The sequence below is a fragment of the Rattus norvegicus genome, chromosome 9 (genome assembly GCF_036323735.1).
Source record: "Rattus norvegicus strain BN/NHsdMcwi chromosome 9, GRCr8, whole genome shotgun sequence".
NCBI classification, from domain to species: domain Eukaryota; kingdom Metazoa; phylum Chordata; class Mammalia; order Rodentia; family Muridae; genus Rattus; species Rattus norvegicus.
The window spans coordinates 101,190,662-101,211,402 of record NC_086027.1 but is presented as its reverse complement, the minus strand read 5'-3'; the positions used below and the strand labels follow the sequence as shown (position 1 = coordinate 101,211,402).

The 20,741-nt window shown below is 53.3% G+C and overlaps 1 protein-coding gene across 4 annotated transcripts in view; it reads right to left on the bottom strand.

The window, feature by feature from the left end:
* Crocc2 (ciliary rootlet coiled-coil, rootletin family member 2) overlaps positions 1-20,741 on the bottom strand; it is a 61,222-nt gene that overhangs the window by 5,634 nt on the left and 34,847 nt on the right. For all 4 annotated transcript variants that reach the window (XM_063268171.1, XM_039084759.2, XM_017596918.3 and 1 more), the window contains 11 exons: positions 18,202-18,315; positions 16,101-16,244; positions 12,476-12,693; positions 11,813-11,972; positions 11,274-11,441; positions 9,773-10,127; positions 9,380-9,558; positions 8,456-8,576; positions 7,674-7,807; positions 1,812-1,907; positions 1,266-1,412 (listed from right to left, as the gene is read on the bottom strand). In XM_063268171.1, coding sequence (XP_063124241.1) covers positions 1,266-1,412; positions 1,812-1,907; positions 7,674-7,807; positions 8,456-8,576; positions 9,380-9,558; positions 9,773-10,127; positions 11,274-11,441; positions 11,813-11,972; positions 12,476-12,693; positions 16,101-16,244; positions 18,202-18,315 — 1,836 coding nt within the window. The remainder of the gene's footprint in view (positions 1-1,265; positions 1,413-1,811; positions 1,908-7,673; positions 7,808-8,455; positions 8,577-9,379; positions 9,559-9,772; positions 10,128-11,273; positions 11,442-11,812; positions 11,973-12,475; positions 12,694-16,100; positions 16,245-18,201; positions 18,316-20,741) is intronic.

Here is a 20,741-nt window from a genome sequence, read left to right as displayed (position 1 = left end):
AAAGGGTTTATGGGTTTGTGGGCCCCTCACAGCTGACCTCCTGGAACTAATTAACTGTTCCTGCCCTCCCTCTCTTGGGCCCCAAGGATCCAGGGCTGGCATTGTGCCCACAGCTTGCTCTGCTGCCCCTAGGCAATGCCACCTCCCTTGCCCCAGCAATATCCAGGAAGGCATAACCCTACTCCCCACCCCTACTCAGGGGGGACAGTACCTCTTTCCCTCCAGCAACTGCAGCAAGATCCCGGTGACTCTATCCCTCTAATACCGCTTTCCCTTTGTGGGAGGGCAAGTAGCCTTGTATAGACAAGCTGGTTGGTGGCTTTTGTAACGGCCCTCCCCCACTGGGTAACTGTGCCCTGGGCAGGCTTGGGTTGGGGGTTAAGCAGAAATGCCTTATGAGGGGCAGCCTGCCTTGGGTCTCATGTCTGGTGCCCTCAACATCTCCACACCAGTGTTTCTGCTTCCTTGCTTTGCAACGGGGGAGACAAAGTCCCAAGGGATGAGGTTGGCCAGCCTGGCAGATTCCTCCCCTCCTCTCCCTCCCGACTGTTTTCTATGGATCCACTGCCCTGGGTCTCTTCTATCTTGGAGAGGGCAATGCGGGTATCAGAACTCCATGCTAGCCCAGGATAGCTCAGAACTCTGCAAAGTTAGCTAGCTTAGATGGGCTGCATCCTGCTCCTTCCCGTTTCTTTGTAGAATAGTAGACAGCAGGCTGCATAGATTCTGTCTTGTGCCCTGACCTGTGCTGAGCAGTGGCCATCCATAGTGCCACACAGCATCACCATTGCCTGGGGTTGTATGACCTGTCTGCTCAGCTCTATGCAAGCTCAGCAAGCACTTTCCATGAGAGAGAGCAGAGAGGAGACATGTATGAACATGGAGGGAGGCTTGTAGAACACCATACTGGCCACCTCACTTGCTGCCCCGACACAGCCCAAAACATTCTTAATGTCGAGTGCTGTTTCCTGTGAACAGGACCTAGGGGCCCAAGTATTTGGACAGAGCTGGTCACAAAGTCAGGAGTGGTGACACGATCCATGATGCTTCACTTCCCTCATAGACAGTCAAGGTAGGGCACTTTGTTAAGTCTCTACAAGATGCTTGAAGCTTTGGGGCTGGCTCTGAACTTGACGCCATTGCCAGGTCAAGTGTAGGCACTGAAGCTGACTGGACCAACGTTTCTTTGCATCTGCTTTTTCCCCCCACTTCTTGCATCCTTCCCCCTGTGCCTCCAGAAATCTTTCAAGCCTCCTAACAAATACCTGTCTGAGGCGCGTGCGCAGTGCCGCGAGCTCCCCCTGTAGGCGGGCCCGCTCGGTGCGCAGTGAAGTTGTTTGCTCTCGCAGGGCGCGCCTCTCTGCCCGCTGTGTTGCTGAGGCTTCCTGCTCCCTGTGGCTCCTCGGATGCACCTGAGTGGAGAGAGGCTGCTTGGACATGGGCCAGGGATGGTGGATCCTTGGCCTCTTACAGCCAGGCATTCTGTCTGAGGATGGTCTACTCTTCCCTGCAAACTATGCACTTGCTTCCTCCTTCTGGAAACTCCTCCTTCTGGAAGCGCCTACTGTGCAGCAAAAAAGTCAGCCCTCTGACTCCCTGTGGTGTCCCCTCAACCTTAGTTTTCCTGCCTGTCACGCGGGAATTGGATGCAGTCTGGGTCAGTGCATGGCTTCACACCTGCCTCTGGCATCTGCCTAAGCCTCCTTTTATGGTGAAAAAAATATCAGGTATTTGGATGCAGTCTTGCAATGGTGAGCAGATTTATTGTCTCCCGGTGACAGATATACCCTGCCCTCCTGGGGCTCCCTTACCTGCTGCAGGGGCTCCAGGAGCTTCCCCTTGTCTGCAAGGCTCTGGTTGTGCCTGCTGCTCTCTTCCAGGGCCTGACGAAGGGTGTCTACTTGCTCCTAGGAAGGGGGAGGGAGGGAAGGAGGAAGGGAAGCAGGAAGGGAGAGAATAAGGGAGGGAAGGAGGGAGGGAAGGATAGGGAGAGAGGGGGAGGTGGGAGGGAGAGGGGGAGGTGGGAGGGAGAGGGGGAGGTGGGGGGGAGAGGGGGAGGGGGAGGGGGAGGGCGAAGGCCAGGGAGAAGGGGAGGGAGAACGAGAACATGAAAGTCATGGCACCTCCTGGAGAACCTGCAGGTCTGTGCGGCTGTACTAGGCATGAACATGGTCAAGGATAATGTGCTGTGCACTGGTTAGTGGTTGATGTAGTAGCAGAGGATGGATGGATCTCCATTGGCTTCATTAAAAAGGACAGACCAGGCTTCCAGCATCAGCATCCTAAACCTGTCCTTTGGGCCCTAATTAATGGCTTACATGTGTTGGGGGTTGAGGTGCGTGCACGTACATGTACATATGGGCTTGTGCACGTGTGTGTGCAGGTGCATGTATATTGTCCATGAGCATTCTCTACCTTAGGCTTTTTCTTTTATTTTTATTTTGTGTGTAAGAGTGTTTCCCTGCATGTATGTATGCAAACCACATGCATGCCCGGTGCCTGCAAAGGTCAGAAAAGGACACTGATTGGATCCCCTAGAACTGGAGTCACAGAGTGTTGTGAGCCACCACATGAGTGCTGGCAGCCCTACATACCTGGGTTCTCTGAAAAAGAAGTGCGTGACTTTAATCCCCTGAGCCATCTCTCCAACTTCTCCACATATTTTGAGACAGGGTTATCCCACTGAACCTAGACTTCATTTATCCCACTAAGCTGGTCAGTCAGTGGACTTTAGGGAACCACCCAACCTCAAATGTGGAAGTTACAAATACACTGTCTATTGTGTGTTAGCCCTCCTGTCTGATCATGCTGTCCATGGTTTAATATCCTCCTTCAAAATTCTGTTAGCACATCTCAAACATTATCTACCCTGTGAACAGACAAAACTAAACCTAAAGCATGCAGCCAATAAGCAATTGGCAAGCCCACACCGATATAGAGACCCATATGAAACTGACCCAGACAAACTGTCCTCTCTATCAGACCCAGTCTCTCCAGGGAGCATGTGCACAAGGGACACATAGAAAGAAAGAAAGAAAGAAAGAAAGAAAGAAAGAAAGAAAGAAAGAAAGAAAGAGAAGGAAGGAAGGAAGGAAGAAAGGAAGGAAGAAAGAGAGAGAGACAAACGGGGTCCAGGGAAAATGGAAGAAAGGGTGAGAATTTGAACCCAAAACTTCGGGGAGTTTGGGATGTCGCTCAGTCCATGGAGTCCTGGGTTTGATCCCCAGCACTGACTAAACCTGGCATGATGATGTTTTCCTGTAAACAAAGTACTTGGGAAGTGGAGGCAGGAAAATTAGATGTTCAAAGTCATCATTAGTTATGTACTGAGTTTGAGGGTAGCCTGGGCTACATGACTGAAAGAAACCAAATTAACCAGCCAGCAGCTGGCCAAACAAACAAACAAACAAACAAAAACTACTACAGGTCACATTCCAAGCCACAGCTAGGAAACCTGAGACACCCATAGGTTATTTTTTCCACTTTAAAAACATAGGAAAGTGCCAGCAGAGGACAGTGAAGAAGACGGTGTTATTAAAGACAGAACTGAAGTGAGTCAACGAGATAAAAATGAGGGACGAGATGGAAGTTATTTGACATTGGCCAAGGCAGATTAAGAACAACAGGAGCAGTAATGACAAAATGCCCCACCACGCTTGGGGCACTGGATATAAGATTCCAGACACTCCTCCACCCAGTGACCTACTGTGCGCATACATTCCTGTAACAGATTTACATATATGTGTAAGTCCATGAGGCTCCGGGTGTTGAGTAGATGTATGCACAGGCTCTTGGCACGCCTAACTCCCAAAAGACACACTGACCCAAGAAAGGGACAAACAAAAACCGGCCAGGATTGGAAGAGTCAGTGGGCATGACAGGAGTTAACTGGGTCTAAAAAAGCTAATTCCTGGGCAGTTTGAATCATTTTAGTGATAGACAAGGACAGGAAGCTTGACAATTCTTTTTATAGCATGAAATGTTCTTAGCACAAATAAATCCAAACAAATATGACATCGTTAAGGAATTACAGCTGCAAACACGTGACAGCAACTGTGGCTTTGCCTCCACAATGTGAGCCCCAGCAAACATGTGTCTCCAAGGCAGGCCAGGTGTGTCTAGACTTTGATCCTGGAGCGGAGTCCTGAGGCTTCCTTTGGTCAGCAGGAGGGAGAGAGCAGTGGCTGTGTAAAGCCAGTGGAGCTGTTCAGGATGTACTTGCTATGGGGGGAAGGGAGAGGGGGCAAGGACTCTTCCGGTGCTGCTGGGACTCTGGGGCTGTGACCAGGTGCTAGTCTACAGAGAACATAGTAACTTCCCCACTAGGGTGTGGAGTGTGAGCAAGGGGACAACTCTTGCTTCTTCTGCTATCCAGACACATACATCCAAGTGCATGTCCTCAAGCTATGGACAAGGTTATACATACATCTAGGTCCCTGGGGTAGTCCTGTGTGTTCTGTCATTTGGCTGGGTCCCCCAGGATAGCCGTGTGTGTCCTGTTCCTCTTCTAGATTCTCAGGGCAGCCCTGCGTGCCCGGTCATTCTGCTGGGCCCTAAGGTAGCCCTGGCAACGGGAAGGGGTTGCTCTCAAACAAGAGTTGTACTGTTTGCACAGCACAGCCTACCATTTAATTAGAAAAATACGTTTTTAATTAACTTTTTCTTGACAAACACATTGGCTTATGTGAACCAAAGGGGGTGGGGGGGTGGGGTCAGTCCCTGAAAGTGAAATAAGTCGTATAAAATGCAGGGCTTGCTTTGGAATATGCCCTAGGTTTGGCAGAACCGGGAGGGGCACCAGGCCAGCCCTGTGGGGGCTTGGCAAGTAGCCAGCTGTAGCAAGGGGGCACTAGGAAGCTGTAAGAGTAGCCATGTTCCTCAGGCCTCCAGCTGGTCAGGAACAGATAGAATTTTGCTAGGATTATGAGGAAAAGATGGCATAATATTGATAGGTTTTACAAGACTTCCATAAAAATCATCAACATGAAGTCTTCATTGAAGTCTTCATATGGATGGATGTCACCTCAGGGATGGCTGGGGCAGGTCCAAGGGCAGATCTTCAAAGCCCAGGGACCCTGACTCCAATGGATGAGGTGCCCCTGGACTATGCCCCTCTGGACCCCACACTGGCAAGCCTAGAGCTCCTCTACAGTTCTGTCCCTGGGAAACCTGGCCTCTGTCTCTTTATTCCAGACAGAGGGTCTTTGGAAGGAGCGGATAACTACCCCGATGCTGGCCATCATGGTTCCTCACACCAGGCGGCCCTGGAACCTTTTTCTGTCTTTCTTCCCCTGGAGCCTTTGATGTCAGGACAGGGTCCATAAAGTTTCTACTGGTTCTTTCCTGGCTCTAACTTCCAACAATACCAGAGTATCCCTCTTCAAAGACATGCAAAGAAAAAAAAATCACAGAAGAGTGGCATTCAGAGAAGAGAACCTTTTCTGTGACCTGAGGTTCATGGTCCCAAGCTGCAAAGTTGGCCCAGTACAGGCTATGGTGGGCAGCGGGAAGAAAGCCCTGGTCTGTGGTAGGTATGAACATAGAAACTCATCGCACAAGTGTGGCTTGTGATGACAGGCAGCCTCCCTGAAGTTAGGCTAGAGGAGATTCAGGAACAGATCCTCAGTGCAAAGACACAGGCAGAAGCAGCCATAGAGGAAAAAGACAAGATCCCTGGGACATGGAAAGTGGACCTAGCCCAGCAGTGAAAGGACCCTTGAGCACAGCCATCAACAGTCACCCTTGAGATGGCCTCGGAGGAGGCTGGAGGGAGAAGGGGAAACAAAGCATGAACTCTTTTCATGGACAAGGAAGCATGAGTTCAAGGAAAACACGAGTTCAAGTTCAGAGAAGTGAGCATGGATGCAATCCTTGGGGAAACCGTACCTCATCACCATGGCTCTGGCCAAAGGGGTAGCCACCCTGAAAAGGCAAGGAAGGCTAGAAACCCAAGCCAGGTGGACGTGAACATAGAGGGAAGAAGGGAAATGCTCAGCTGCACATATGAGGTGCAGTATGGGTCACCGTCAGCCTTGGGTCTGGCGGGGTTAAGGACAAAGCACTGAACTGGAACCACAGCCATTCTCCACCGTACGCTGACTTACATGGGAACACTACATCAGGAGGAGGATGTTGTTGAATCTATGTTGAAAATCCATAGAAATAGTTGGTAGTGACAAATAGGAGAGGTGGAGAGTTGGCTCAGTGGTTAAGAGCATGGACTACTCTTCCAGAGGTCCTGAGTTCAATTCCCAGCAACCACATGATGGCTCACAACCATCTGTAATGGGATCCGATGCTCTTTTCTGGGGTATCATGGAAAACAGTTACAGTGTACTCATATAAATAAAATAAATAAATCGGGGGTGGGGGAGGGAGGGAGATGTCAACACTGTGCTCCTGGCCCAGGGAATTCAGGAAAGACATCACATTGGCAGTACTGCAATCTCTGTAAAGGTTTAGAAAGTCCACTTCCAAATGAATAATCCCAGACTGATAAGCTATTCTTAAGCTGTGCTTGGATTGTTCACAGAAAACACACACAAGTTAACATACAGGTAAAACAATACAGTAGGCCACCCCCTGACTTCTCACATCCCCCATCTCCCAAGAAGGCCATGGATCCTGTCAGTATCCATCAAAGCCACATCTTTCCATGCACCCTCCACAGCAGCTGGGCTTTGAGGGTCTTTCTGAAACTTTTCTTCTCATAAAGCTCATGGGCAGACGAGGCAGCTGCTTCCATATATAGCTCTGTCTTCTGCCTTCCATTCTCTGCATGAAACCCCCTCATAGGCCGGAGGCCTAGACCAACTTCTGTGTAGAGGCCTCTGAGGGTGGCTAGACTCTCTCCATGATCCCAGCACGGAGAGAGGGAGTATAGGCCTGGTGGGGTTAGTGACCAGTTTGACCCGGTATTTGCCTCTTCAGATGAAGCTTAGATAGAAGTCTGTGATACCCATGATGCCCAAAGGCAGCCATTCACATTGTCACTTGGGGACAAGTGACCTGTAGTTTTTACCCCACCACCGCATTCCCACCTATAGTTGCCAACTTTATCCTTCTAGCAATAGGCTCCGGGGTTTTCCTGATACTTGGGGGAGGCCTTCCAGCTGGATGTGCTCTTCTCTACACATCTGGGTCTGCCTGGAACATTTGGAAGGCCTCAGCTGCCCTCTGGAGTCACTCCTCTGCCCAGAGGAAGCTCAGCGTTCAATGCATGACTACACCTTTGGCCTGTGGTAATGTCCTTTACTGAAAGGGCAGAGGGAGGCCAGAGTCAGGTTCTGTGCTATGGCCTGGCTGCTCCTTCTCCAGGGTTCCTACGCCCCAGGTCCTCACCGAAAATTGAACTCTAGAAGCTACCCAACACAGAAATAAATACATACTTGAGTCCCACACTAACCCCTTTGTGTCTGAGTGATACAGAGTGAAAAGAAGGCCCAGGGCAATAGCAAGTGTCTTGTGAGGATCTCAAAGCTAGGACCTGGAACCCAGCACTAGCTCAGCCAGCCCTTGTCAGCTCCGTTCCCATAGATCTCAGTTTTACCAGTCTGTACAGTAAGATCTAGGACCACCTCAAAGGTAACCCTGCTGGGGTAGGCCCAAGGCCCGTGTTCTGGTGACCATGATGATCATTTAGTTTGTCTGTAGAGAGCTCCCAGGGGTCCCACCTGCAGCCTTCTCCTCTCCTGGCGGGCAGCCCGTGTGCTTGTCAGATGCTCTGCTTCCAACCTCTGGAGTGCCTCCTTCTGCAGGTCCCGAGCTGCCTGGGCACTGTGCAGTGCACTCTCGGCCCTGCGCTGGGCTGTGGGGGAAGCAGGTGTGGCTTGAGGCTCCTACGCTAGGCAGATCTATGGGGTAACTGCCATTTTCACTGCCCTGTACCAGTTCACCCACTGCAAGTAGACTCAGTGAGTCAAGGCAAGTGTCACCTGGGTGCAGGGATGGGAGAGGGTCCCCATCTCATTAGGAGTAGGGGGCATGGTCCTGGGTTTGACCTTCTGACCTTGGGTCACTGATCCCTGTGTCTGCCCTGCTCTCTCTGCCTGCCATCTTTCCCTTCTTCTTTTTCTGGACTCTGGGTAGTGCCTTTTTAAGGGGCGGGGGTTGAGTTTAAAATAGTTGGGGGAGAACCAGGCCAAGGGCCTCTCTCAGAAGGTGACAAGGGAGTCGTGTGGCTTTCTGGAGGGGAAGGGGCCAAATAGAAGGCACTTCTGCAGCTGGCCTGAGGGGGAACTACAGGAGGTGGAGGATGGGCAGATCCAGCAGGCTCCAGAGGTCGCTGGAGCCCACCCCTCTAATGGGAGGACACCACTGAGAACGGTGGCACTGAGCCATCCTGGGAGGTCGGGCACAGTCCCAGACCTACCCTAGAGCCCTCCTGAGGTCTAAAACTAAAAGTGGGCAGGGAAGGGACATGGAAGGGCTCCCTCATAGGAAGGAGGGGGCTCACCTTCCTCTGCATCCGCTAGGTCCCTCTGTAGCTGCTCCACACGGTTCTGTAGGTGGACGCGTTCCCTCTCTGCCTCGCTCAGCTGGCTGCTCAGGCTGGCCACCTGAGTGCCAGAGTTGTCCTAGGCAGAAAGAACAAACTCAGCAGGGTGGTATGGCAGGCAAGAGGGAGGGGACAGGATATTTACTAGCGAGCCCATAGCATATGGGGCAGGGTTGTGGGCTGAAGGGGGCCACAAAGCTACAGGGAAGGATTAGTTATAGTGGGTGGCTGAACTTCCACACTAGCCCATGACAGCACAGAGGCTGGAGAAAGGGCAAGACCTGAAGAACCTAAGACCTTAGACACAGGGTAGGGAGCTGCCGGGGCACCTACAGGAGGCTGGAGCAGTAGGCCAAGGGTTAGAGCTAAGAACCCTGTCCCCAGCCAGGTCTAGCACTGGGGAAGAGGGAGCTCAGAGAGAAGAGGACAGCCCCTGTGGACTCGGTGGTTCTCAGTCTGTTCCCTAAGTAGTCATAAGGAGACAGTTACTGTGTCCCTGGTGGAGTCTTGGGACCACAGGCATCAGTGAGCCATAGGGGAGAGTGTCCCCATGTGAGAGACTGTAGGGGACACTCAGGTGGCCTGGCCAGGTGTCCTCTGCCCAAGGACTGGTTCAGCAGGGTAAGCCCCACAGCATTTGCTGCTTACTCTGAAGGATGGCGTGGCCCTGTGCCGTGTGAGGTAATTGGGTTTGAGAAGTGGAGCCATGCCTGGCATTTATCACCACAGTTTGAAAAATGACCACTGTGCACTTTCCAGGGTCTCAGCGGGCCAGGGATGGTCAGAAGGGTGAACAGCAGTCTTGAGTAAGTGACTGAACACCTCTGTGCCTCCCAGAGTTCCGTCTTTGGAAGGGTTTGGTAGAGCTTAATCCCACCTTACCCGTTCCTGCTGGGCCTCGAGAAGCTTTTGCACCAGGTCCCTCAGGGCATCCCTTACAAAGGCCACATCGATGACCTCTGAATTAGGATCTACAGGTACAGGCGAGGGCCATCGGGCAGGAGAGTAGGATCTAGTAGGGGGACTGGCCCTTTGCCGTCCATGACGAGTCTGGGTGATGCCTGCAGGAGGCGAGAGCTGAGGGAATGTAGGTAGAGACAGACACATAGATATCCTGCGCTCCTTTCTGTAGCTCTGCCTTTAGAGCTGAGAGCTGAGAGCACAGACTCCTAAAGTTGTTAGGACTGGTCCAGCCCCCTTATTATGTGGGTCATGAGGCCTAGGGAGAAGTTGGGTTGCTTGGGTTGGGCATAAAACAGAGTAGAAAACTCTTACCTGTTGTGGGAGAATGGGGCCTCTTTGGAGAGGCCAAGAGGTTCTGACTTTGGCCTAGGCCACTGCAGAGTGTGGACCACAGCCGGCCCAGCTGGGCTTCTGCATTACGCCTAACACCCTCAGTCTTGGCCAGCTCCTGTTCTAAGATGTGGACTTGGCTATGGGCATTGTCCAGGTTGCTCTGAAGGCTGTCAGCCTGGTTACTGGCCTGTTGTAGCTTCCTGGTGGTTCTGCGCAGCTCGGCCTGCAGGGTCTGCTCAGCCCTCTGGCTCTCACAAAGATGCCCCTCCAGCTGCTTTGCCCTGGCCTCCCCTGCAGCCTCTACTTCTGCCAGCTTGTGCTGTAGCTCTAGAACCTGGAGGAAGGACGTTGGGGCTCAGACACAGGCTTCTGATATCTAAGCTGGCTGACCAGAGACATAGCCAGGCCAGTGGGAAGACCCTGTTCAGTATATCCTTTGACAGCTCTGAGGATCATCCCAAGGTAGGTTATGGGTGGAAGGGACCCCACCTAATGTCCCTAATCTGCTTCCTAATGTGTTTAGCAGGTAGATATACCTAAGTCAGATGGGGACTGTCCCTCAGCATGGTGGCTTATCCTTTAGCAGCAGAAGGCTCTGTTGGCTGTCTGCAAAGCCTCAGCTACTTAGGGCCATAGACTGTTTGCCCTCTCCTACGAGGGCCCAGCTCAGTTCTTCATCTGCTGCTGCACAGTCTACTCATGGCCAGCATGTGCTTTGTTATATTTCTCGCTGTGGGACAATGTCTGTACCCTGCATACTTGTGCATGTGTCAACAGGGGATGTACTGGCTTCGGGGACGAGGGAAAGACAGCCTGCTCTCTCCCACTGAGAGAGCAGAGGGGCCTGGCCTCGTCTCCCTTTCTGGGTGGCTGCAGCCTGACAATGACCTTATTCACAGAAGGAGGTGTGCGGCTGAGGTCATTCCGGGTCATATGGGCTCGGGAGCTAAGCCCCCACATTCTAGGCATGACAGCCAGGCGTGCAGTTTGTGTCTGAGAGCTGGCGACTGCTGAGCTCAGAAAGGCCCCTCTGTTCCTTGGCGGCGTGCAGTACCTTTAATACACTGAACTACAGTCCTGGTTGTGGCTGAGCGTCGTGTCTCAGGATCCAGCACAGGGGCTGTGTGAGCCAAGGGCATGGGGACATCTGTGCAGGGGTTGGGCATGTGTGACGAGGACAGGCAAGGCATTAATTCAGTGTCTCGAAGCCTCTCTACCTGGCTCCTGCCTGGAACTCTACCCAGTACCTGGGCACAATCTGGCTTCAAGAACAAATCTGGGGAAACTGAGGTCACAGCTGTACCCATCCCCCTGCCCTCAGATCCCCTTCACCTGCCTCTTGCTTCACACAGTTAGGTTATCACAGGAACACCTCCCATCATGCTCACTGCCTCCCGCCTCCCCCATAGGTGTCCCCATGGGCCTTGTCTTGGTCCCAGAACTCCGTGTTCCCCCTAAGGGGGACAAAAAGCTTTCCTACCTCCTTCTGAACACTGTCACGGGCAGCCTGGGCCTCGGCGACTTGTCGCTGCAGTTCTAGTGTCTCCTGCATGTCCTTGCGCCGACGCTGTGCATCCCTAGAGACCTGGGCCTGCAGCTCACTCACTTCCTGCCTCTTCCTCTGGTTCTCAGCTTCCAGCGTCCTTACCTAGGAGCAGGGCTGCGGGGTCAGGGACCCAGAAGCCCCAATGGCCTCTGCCTCTTCTCACATGTCTTCCGTTCAGGAACTGTCTCTATTCAAGGGACGTCAGTTCTGGGTAGAGGGCTTGGGACCCAACCTCTCCTACTCTGCAGACATACACCCAGGACTCCTCTCTGTGTAGGGCGTTGCCCGGGGAGTATGGGAGGTAGCTTTGAGTTAGTTATGGCTCTGACTAGGGGAGTGGCTCTGACCCATGTCGCTCCACAAAATGGGAAGGGGTTCGAAACTGACACCCAGGATGGCTGTGAGGCAGGAACTGAGAGGACAGGGCAGGTATGTGGTGGGTTGTAGAGCCTGGACGGGGGGGGTTCCCTCACCTGTCTGTGGTGCTCCTGGAGCTTCCGACAGGTATCCCTCTGTGCCCGTTCCAACCCTTGCAGCCTGGTCCTCAGCTCACAGGCTTCCTTCTGAGCTGCCACTTGGGCCTCTTGAAGTAACAGCAGCTTCTGCTCCTGCTCCTCATTGGACCTCTTAAAACTGAGCAGACCACAGGCTGGCTGGACCCTGGGCCCAGAGATCCCTGGGGACCTGCTTGTCCCTGTGTGCTACACACTACATGATGCCCCAAGACAACCCTGGAGGGCTCCAGTTACCATTGGCTCAGAGTCTATCTGAACCTTAGTGGCCAGAAGTGTGGGCTTCGTTCCCTTCCCCCTCTCAGCTTCTCTTTGTCTCGCCCTCACTACCAACACCTCCAGAGGCCACACAAAAAGCCTAGCTTTCTGGGTCACTCACAGGAATTTCGGCTCCCTGGCCTGTTAGGCCTGCTAGATGGGAACTCCTTAAGGACAGGAACAGGTTGGCCTGGTCCCTAGCCTCGCCACATAGGTTGGCATTCATCTACAGGCACTTAAAACCAAAGTTTGCCTTTACTGTTTTTCTGGCCCAGTTCATAGGCTGCCCTGCCCTGTCACCATAGCATGGCTGAATAGCAGGGCTGCAGGCTCCCCCATTACTACTCTATGGGGTAACTGTCATACCTGGCTTTCTCTTGCTCAGCCCTGTGGATGGTGGCCCGCAACTCAGTGTTGGAATGTTGTAGTACGTCCTTCTCTTGAACCTCATCGTCCAGTGCCCGGCGAGCCTCCAAGGCCTCCCTGCGTAGCCCCTCACGACTCTCTTCACTGTCCTGAAGTTCTTGACGCAGTTCAGCCAGCCTCTCATGAGCCACGTTCAGCTGTGCCTGCAGCCCCTCAGCCTAAGGGAAGAATATGTTCTAGTGACCATGAGCTGAGGACCGTGGGCTGTGGCTGCACGGGAAGCTGCTCCAGGAACCTGAGGGAGTACAGGATTCTGGCTCTGACTGGGTACTCCTGGGTCATCCAGCACTTGAAAAAGAAAACAGATCCCTGGGATGCAGGGCCCAGAAAGCCTGACCCCTTCTGGCCTAGCTCTACCCCATGTTCACTCTGAAGAGATCCGGGATGTTGATAGGTGGGCAGTAAGGTCTACTTGGGGAATGACTGTCCACACATCAGAAAGGGCCATTATTGATAGCCCCTCCTACCCCCTAACCTAGGACCTGCTCCTCCTTTTGGCTAACTATGTAGGTAGTTGGTCAGCAGCCTGGTGCTTAGCACCAACAACTGTATAGTTCTCAGCTCGAACCTCCTCATCTTCTCCTACGTGTGTGGGAGATAGGGGAGTGAGACCTCAGACATCCATGCCCTCCAAACTCTCCAGCAGGCTCAGGGCCTCTCAGGCCAGAATGCTCTGCTGCTGAAGTAAGTGGCTTTAAGTTTAAGGCAAGGCTTAACCCATAGGAACATGGATGCCCTTAAACTTGAGGGAGGCCACTTAGTCCCTCTGTGAGCTGACCTGGGGAAGGCAAAAGGCCACGGGTATAAGTTCCATCCTGCTGGCTGGCCCATAGCTCACAGGATGAGCCACCCTATCATGCTGGAAGCAAGGATAGTTTCTACACACTGCAGTGGGTACCAAAACTTGGTTTCCTGTCCCAGGAACGAGGCATCTCTGGGGAGATGGATCTGGAGGAGGGGCAGTCCCCTCTCAACTCCTAAGCTATGGGGTACAGACTTGCTGAGGCCTCTAAGTCCCAACCTACAACTCTGACTAGAAGCCTCAGAGAAGGCTCCATCCTGGCTCTCAAGTGTCCCTGGGGAGGAGGTGGAGGAAGCCAGCGGGGACATGCTGAGAGAGGAAGCCACAAGAACTCAGTGGTGCTGAGTGGCTGGTTTGCCAAAAGCAAACCCCTCTTTGCTGGCTGTTTTCACGGGACATTGTCCAGGCCCCCGGCCGGCCTGGCTCCAGAGTCCGCCCGCTGTTATTGTTGTTCTGTTTTTGGGAAGGGCCAGGGCCTCCCCACTGCTCCCCTCCCACCCCCCACATGTGGGAGCCACAACCGTGCAGAGCATTTTCCGCTGAACTCAGCAGAATTCACCCAGAAGGTCAAGGACCAGGGAAAGGGCTTGTCCATCATCCAAGGAGCTGCACTCATTTCCCGGAGCAGGGGAGATGAAAATAAGCAAAACAAATGGGGGAAGGGCCCCCTGCTGCCAGGCCACCTCCTCCCCCACTGTCCAGCACCCCCGCCCACCCCCTCCTGAGGACATCCATCCCCTTTGCAGGAATTTTACAGCCAAATCGCTTAATGTGATTATAATAATTATTTCTTTACTAGAAGTTGTATAAACAGTCCCTTTTGAAATTTCTTGCAGGGAGGCAACTCTGCAGGGATCAGGGCAGCAAGGCAAGCAGGGGAGGAGCCTGTGTGTGCACGCATGCATGCATACCCGAGTGAAGGTATTCACGGGTGCTTTGGTGCACACCCAAGGGATGCGTGTGCATGCGTGTGATTGTCTGTTTACACGTGTATAACAGATGTGCTTCTAAATACGCATGTGTGCTTGCTGTTCATCTACATGCACATCTGTACGTCTTTGCCATGTCCTTATGGGCTTTCATATGTGACTCCCGCATGTATGTATGTGAATACATGGGGCGTATGTATATGTATTATTTAGCATGCACACACCACTTAGTATGTATATGTATCCATAAATGTACATCTTAAGCGTGCACACAGATGAGAGGCATCAACATGAAGGTTTACATGTGTATGCATATTTGCATGTGTGAGAATCCCAAGAAGGTTTGCAAAGTCCTCCAGTTGAGAGTGGGGAAATTCCGAGCCAGCCCAGCACCTGGGACATTCTTCCCCTCACCTCTTTCTGCAATCATTTCTTTTCCACCTGGTCCCCCATCTTCTCAGATTCCATCACCATCACCCCTTATCACTTTCTGGGGGGGCTTCCTTACTGAAGATGACCTTGCCATGAGGCTTACATCCTTCATCTCACCAGAGTGAACGGGGCTCCCCCTCTCCAGATCCTTCCCTCTCTGCCCCCCAGTTTTGAAATCGCACTTTGCTTCTCCATGTGGCCGCTGACCAGGCTTGACTTTGAAATCTGTTGGAAGGAACTCTGTCTCTTTGGGGCCAATGTAAACAGCCTGTCATGTTCAGTCATGCTCTCTTCCTCTCCCGGGCTCTTGGCCGGCCCCTTGGGGTGTGCTTGGGGAGGGAGAGCCCTCTCCTCACCACACCAGGCCAGCTGCCCTGCCTGCCAGCCTTGGCATACGGCCCAGGAGTTGTGAGGCTGCTTTGTCCCCACGGACTCCACCTGGGTTCTGGCTGACGCCCCCCTCCAGCTCAGTCCACACACCCTCCTGCCCTTGCCTCTCCCAGGCGCCCCCAAGTCCTGTCAGAAGTTCTCAGAAACACCTTTCCATCTGCCGGCCGGCTGCCCGCCCCCCCTGGCCTAGCCGTAGCCTCCTCTGGCCCCTCACCCTGTCATGATCATGTGGCTCCTGGAGCCCCTGTGCGAGCATCAGGGTCCACCACCATCCCTGAAAATCCCACCACCATCCCCCTCCTGCCTTTCTGCCCCGAGTTCCCTAAACTCAGCTTCCATCAACTTTACTTCATCTGATAAGGAGTCGAGGCCTTGTGTGCAGGCAGAGCCTAACTCCCTAGGGGCTCCTTAGGTGGACAGGTTTCTCAGCTCGAACCCCCTACCCCTGTGTCACAGTGGCCTCTCAGACGACATTAGCCCCTTTGGGAGGGGGCTATAATGCCATACAATGACAACTCCCTGTATCTGAGTCCCAGACTCTGAACTGCACAAAGGTAAGGATAGGCTGTGGAGGCCCTGGAGCCTGTGCTGTGTGGTTCTGATCAATTGTCCATGGCTAGCCTCCCTGGGTAGCCAGCCTCCAACTACCCCAACAGGAATACAGGTGAGGTACTCTGGGGTCTTTCTGAGGTGAGCCAGGACCGGTGGCAGCCATGATTTGGACTTGAAGCAAACTACGGCAGCCTTGCCTTCTCTCAGCAGTGGTTCTGCTCTGTCAGGCCCAGTTCTTTTGAAGACTAGACTTTGGGCTAGAAATAGTACCTTCTATTAGGCCAGGGTGGGCTTTCCCCAGCTGATGCCAGGAACCAGGTGCCATTTTACCACTCTGAGAGATGCATCTGGCTGCCAGACCAAATGGGGCAGTCATTTGTCTCTTCCTGGGGTGCTCTCCCTTCTCCTGCATCCCTCCCCTCTCAGCAGCCTCCTCCCTCTCCTCGAGAGACCACCTCACCTCCCTCCTCACGCTGCTTCGCTCGGCTGCTATCTCTCGGAGCTTCTCTCTCAGAGTTTCAGCTTCTCTCTGGTGGGTGGAGATGGCCTCTTCGAACTGGACCTGGAGGGTTCTCAGCTCTTTGGTCATGGTGGAAATGGTAGCCTGGGGATGGAGAGACCACTGGGTGTATGGGAAGCTGGTTTGAGGCCTGACTGCCAGGCCTTGGGGCAAGCATATGGGGATGACTGCTCTGAGAAGTTCCCATACCAGAGAGCTTGTGTTGCCCATGAGTCTTTGCTTTTCTCCTGGGATTCCCAGACAATGACTGTGGCAAGCAAGTGGGCATGGCCTAGCTCAGGGGCCCAGGTATCCCTTTTGGCCTAACATTCCTTTTCAGTCCATTTTATGTGGAGAGGGGACAGAAGCACCTGCTTAGCAAGTGAAGAGATCCTGCCCTCCTTGGCGCTTGCATGCACACTCACCCTGGGGGGGGGCTGATCCTAGGTCTCACGTGGTTCTTTGCTGGGACTCCAAGGTCCTCAGTATTTGGGAGAAAACACTCATCCCCCTTGTTAGGCTACTGAGCCAGACTGGGGACAGAACTATCTAGTCAGAACAGCTGGCTTATCGGTGGTGCCCTCCAGAACCCACAGTGGTCCAGAGAGGCACCAGCACTATGGAGACACCACTCCCACACCTGCACTCTGCAGGCCATCATCTGGGGTTACTGCTGTATATAGACTTCCATCAGCCCCACCGTTTGCTCTGGTCCTTGGTCCCTGGTCTCCTTCTTCTCAGTCGGCACCTAGGATGGCCAGGTCATGGCTCTGTGCCCACATAGTCCAGAACTGCTAGCTCAGTGAGATTGTGGTTCCTTGTGAATCTTGGGGACCAGCTCCTGGAGGCAGTGATGACTCAGGCCTGGGGGCCCCTCCACCCATCAGTGGCTCAGTGCCATGTCGCCCCACAGCTGGGGTTCCTTGGCTGCACTTCCCCTCTCTCAGTGGGTTTTAATTTCCATTTTCTAAGCTGAGGTGGCAAAAGAACCCTTAATGAGCTCCCCGAGGAGCTGTGCTGGCTAGAAGGCCTGGTCCCTAGCCCAGGGGGAGGCTTAGCCAGCATGAGAGAAGGTTCCAGAAGCTAGTGTTGGCTCCTGCAGAGGCCAGTCTGTGAGCAGGAGATGGCAGCTTCCAGGGTCTCAGGACACTTTCCTACCCATAGGGTAGGGACTGGTAAGCATGTTAAGAAGCGTGTAGCCACAGACTGAGGACCACTCCAGGCTGTGCCATAAAGTGCTGTCCAGCCCTGGTGAGGCACTGGGGGAGAGAGGAGATAGAACAGAGGGGAGCCAGGGGTACATCCCCTTAGATTGTTGCATTCTGTGATAGGGGTGGTCAGAGTATGTGTATTGGGGGGAGTCACACCTAATTTGTCACACCATTTCCTACTACACAGCACTGGGGATCAGCCCCTGCCTTCTTCCAACAGCATCACCAGGACACCCTCCCCAAGGGTTTGTCACCTCCACACACCTGCCTCCCACTGCACTGGGTAGTCTGCTCTCACTGGCCACATGGGCAACAGAACAGCTGTCTAAGAGCCAAAGGCTGGCCACAGGGACAGTCTTAGCTCCTCATTTAAAGGCCATCTCCACCAGTGAGACAGGAGTAGGTCAATGCCTGCCCACAATTGGCTTTACTAGAATTACTTTGAGCACAGACAGGCAAGGCTCTTGCTGTGTGGATCGGAAGAAAGGGACATAGGCCTGGGTCTATTCCTCCCCTAGCTGTTGCTACCCAGTGTATGACCCAACTTGTCAGTCTCGATCAGCTCTGACTCCCGGCAGCACCAGGTTCAGTGCCCGTAGCCACCACAAGCAGAGACTGGGGCACAGGCAGCCATAATCACGTGGCTATTCCCACCGATGAGACAGTAGCTTTTTCCAGCAGGAAATTTGGAGACGCCAGAGGGACACAAAACTCATGAAGACACAAAGAGGGGAATATAATTCCAGGGCCAGACAGAAAGGGGCTATTCTGGGGGCTCTGCCAGGTCTTGTAGGCTATACATGACTAGGCAGTTGTCTGGTCCTGTGCTGGGAACTGTCAGTGGGGCTCACCTCGGCTTGCACTTGCTGGTTCTGGGCCTCCTGCCTGGCCCGTTCCAGCTCCAGGTGGGCTCCAGAGAGCTCCTTGCTCAACAGGTTCTTCTCTGCATCTTTCAGAGACAGGGCCTGGACGTGAGGAGAGAGAGAGAGAGAGAGAGAGAGAGAGAGAGAGAGAGAGAGAGAGAGAGAGAGAGAGCGCGCTTGGGAACTGGGGCTCCCTCTGAGGCACAACAGAATGCTCACTGTTAAGCCCCTGCCAGGATTACCAGCTTTTGTTTGCACCCCTGCCACTGGGCAAGGGATGGTCGCGACACCTCCTAACACACTTTACCCTCCATCCTCCCTATAGGTGCTCAGCAAACCATCCTGCTGCTCCCTCCTTCCCATGGTCAGAATCCTGGTTTTCACTGGGCAGACAGGTATATCGTGATTTCCTACTGTTCTGGGCAACCGCTTCCTACAGTGAGCAGGAAGAAGCCACGGACAGCACTAAAACCAAGCATGCCTATCTCACTAAGGGCGTGAGCAGGATAGAGCAGCCTGATTCAGGGAGACCTTGCTCCCAGGGTGGTAAGGCAGGAAACAGACTTCAGCCATGCCTTACTCTTACCATTGATAATTTCAGGCAAGAGAGCCAAGAGCCCTGGATAGCAGCTCAGGGAGAATCCTGGTTGGTGAACACAGACAGGGTAGGAGAGTCATGAGCCAAACTGGTTCTCTGGCTCGCCCTGGTTGTAATGTCTGAGATAAGAACTATGGCTGCAAGTGTAGCACCTTCCTCGATGTTCCAGCCCTTCTGCTGAACCCCTAGTTGACGGTCGGAGCACTCCCCACACTTGTAGCCATTCTAGCTATAAGTATGGGTAGGTGGGGGCACCCCCTTAGCCTCCAGGCACTGTACCTCTAACCTTTGGGGTCTGCACTAAGCCCTGGCTGCTAGGATGGGTTGCATTGCGGATAAAATGAAGAATTATAAGAGTCTCAGAGGAAGAGAGGTGGTGAGCCAAGAACCCTGCCCCTCCCCCCACTCTCCATGTTTTGAACAATGAAACACACACACACACACCACACACACACACACACACACAACACAAACACGCACACACACACACCCGCACGCACATGCACGCGCGCACACCCGTGCTCCTCACATAGCCTTTCCCTCTCAGAGCTCATGCTTTGTTTTGCCTCATGCTGGAAACCTGCCCACCCATGCTTTGAGACCTTTGAGGCTTGGGACCTTGATTTGCCTTCTTGAAGTTTCAACTAATGAGCATGGTAAGAAAATACTTGTCGACATCTTAGGCAAAACGACCTGAAGGACAGAGTGTGGCTCTCACTGCAGTGAGGTAGCAGGCCCAGCCAGACCACAAGAATGGAAAACTTAGGGGGAAACGGTCCTTCGTCTCCAGCTGTCTTGTTCCTTTGAAGCTTGGTCCCTGTAGACTCTCTCTTCTTGCTTGAGGTCTCCTGAAAACTGTCTCAGGATGGGTGATGTCGGTTTCCTCCAGGAGGTACCGCAGGCAGCTCTTCCCCACCTGGGATGCTTCTTCCCATCGGCAGCCTGACATGAGAGCCAGGGAAAGCTCACTGGCTGCTGTGGTGACCACTGCCCACATGCCTGGCTTTCTGTATCACAGCACTAGAGCATGGTGTTACTGTGGCCATGCTGTGGGTTCAGAGCAACCACTGGAAGCTGTCTTCTTAGCTTGTCCTCCTCTTTCTCTGAGTCTCAAGGGCTGTTTGTGAAATCAGGGAGCTGCAGTCTGATGAGAATAGGTGGTGTGGCTTGGTGGGTGGTCTCAGGTGGCAGCGAAGGATTGTGTGGGGCCTTGATCACTGCCAATGACCATGCATGTTGCCTCCCTGAGCCTCTTCTCATACATCCATAGGGAGGGGGAGAAGGGGGAGGGGAGGGGAGGAGGGGAGGAGGATGCCACTGTGGTCCAAGTAGCTCTGGATCCTCCATAGGTGCAGCCTCAGCCTCTCTCTGTCCTCCCCAACTCCAGCCTTACTATATATATTTCTCCTGCTCAGGGATAGCCCTTGCATTCCGTTACTTGAACCTGGTGTGGAGAACCTTCAGGACTCCTCTGCATTTCTAGCCGTCCAGCTCCTACAGATTCTGACGGCCACACAGACACAGACATCGCAGAAACCCCTGAATGCTGTCACCCAGCCGCTTGCTCCCATCTCAGCACCCTGCTCCTCTTGCAAAGGCTCAGCTTCCTCCAGCATAGGACCCAGAGAGCTGTGCAGTTACAGTCATGGTTCCCATGCCCAAAGGTACTCAGTGTGGGTTCAGGCAGGAGATCAACGTGTGTACATCTCAATTTTCTACCAGTCAAACAGGATCGTGAGAGCTTGGGTTCTAGGACATTGACAGTCAATTAGAGACATAATTTGACAATAAACCCTGCCTGTTCTATCTACCCATGTCCTCTCCTTGTAGTCTGTGACTGGTGCAAGGAGGCCATTGTCCTTGCTGACTGTGATGGCATGCATGCCGTGCGTGTGTGTGTGTGCGTGCGTGTGTGTGTGTGTGTGTGTGT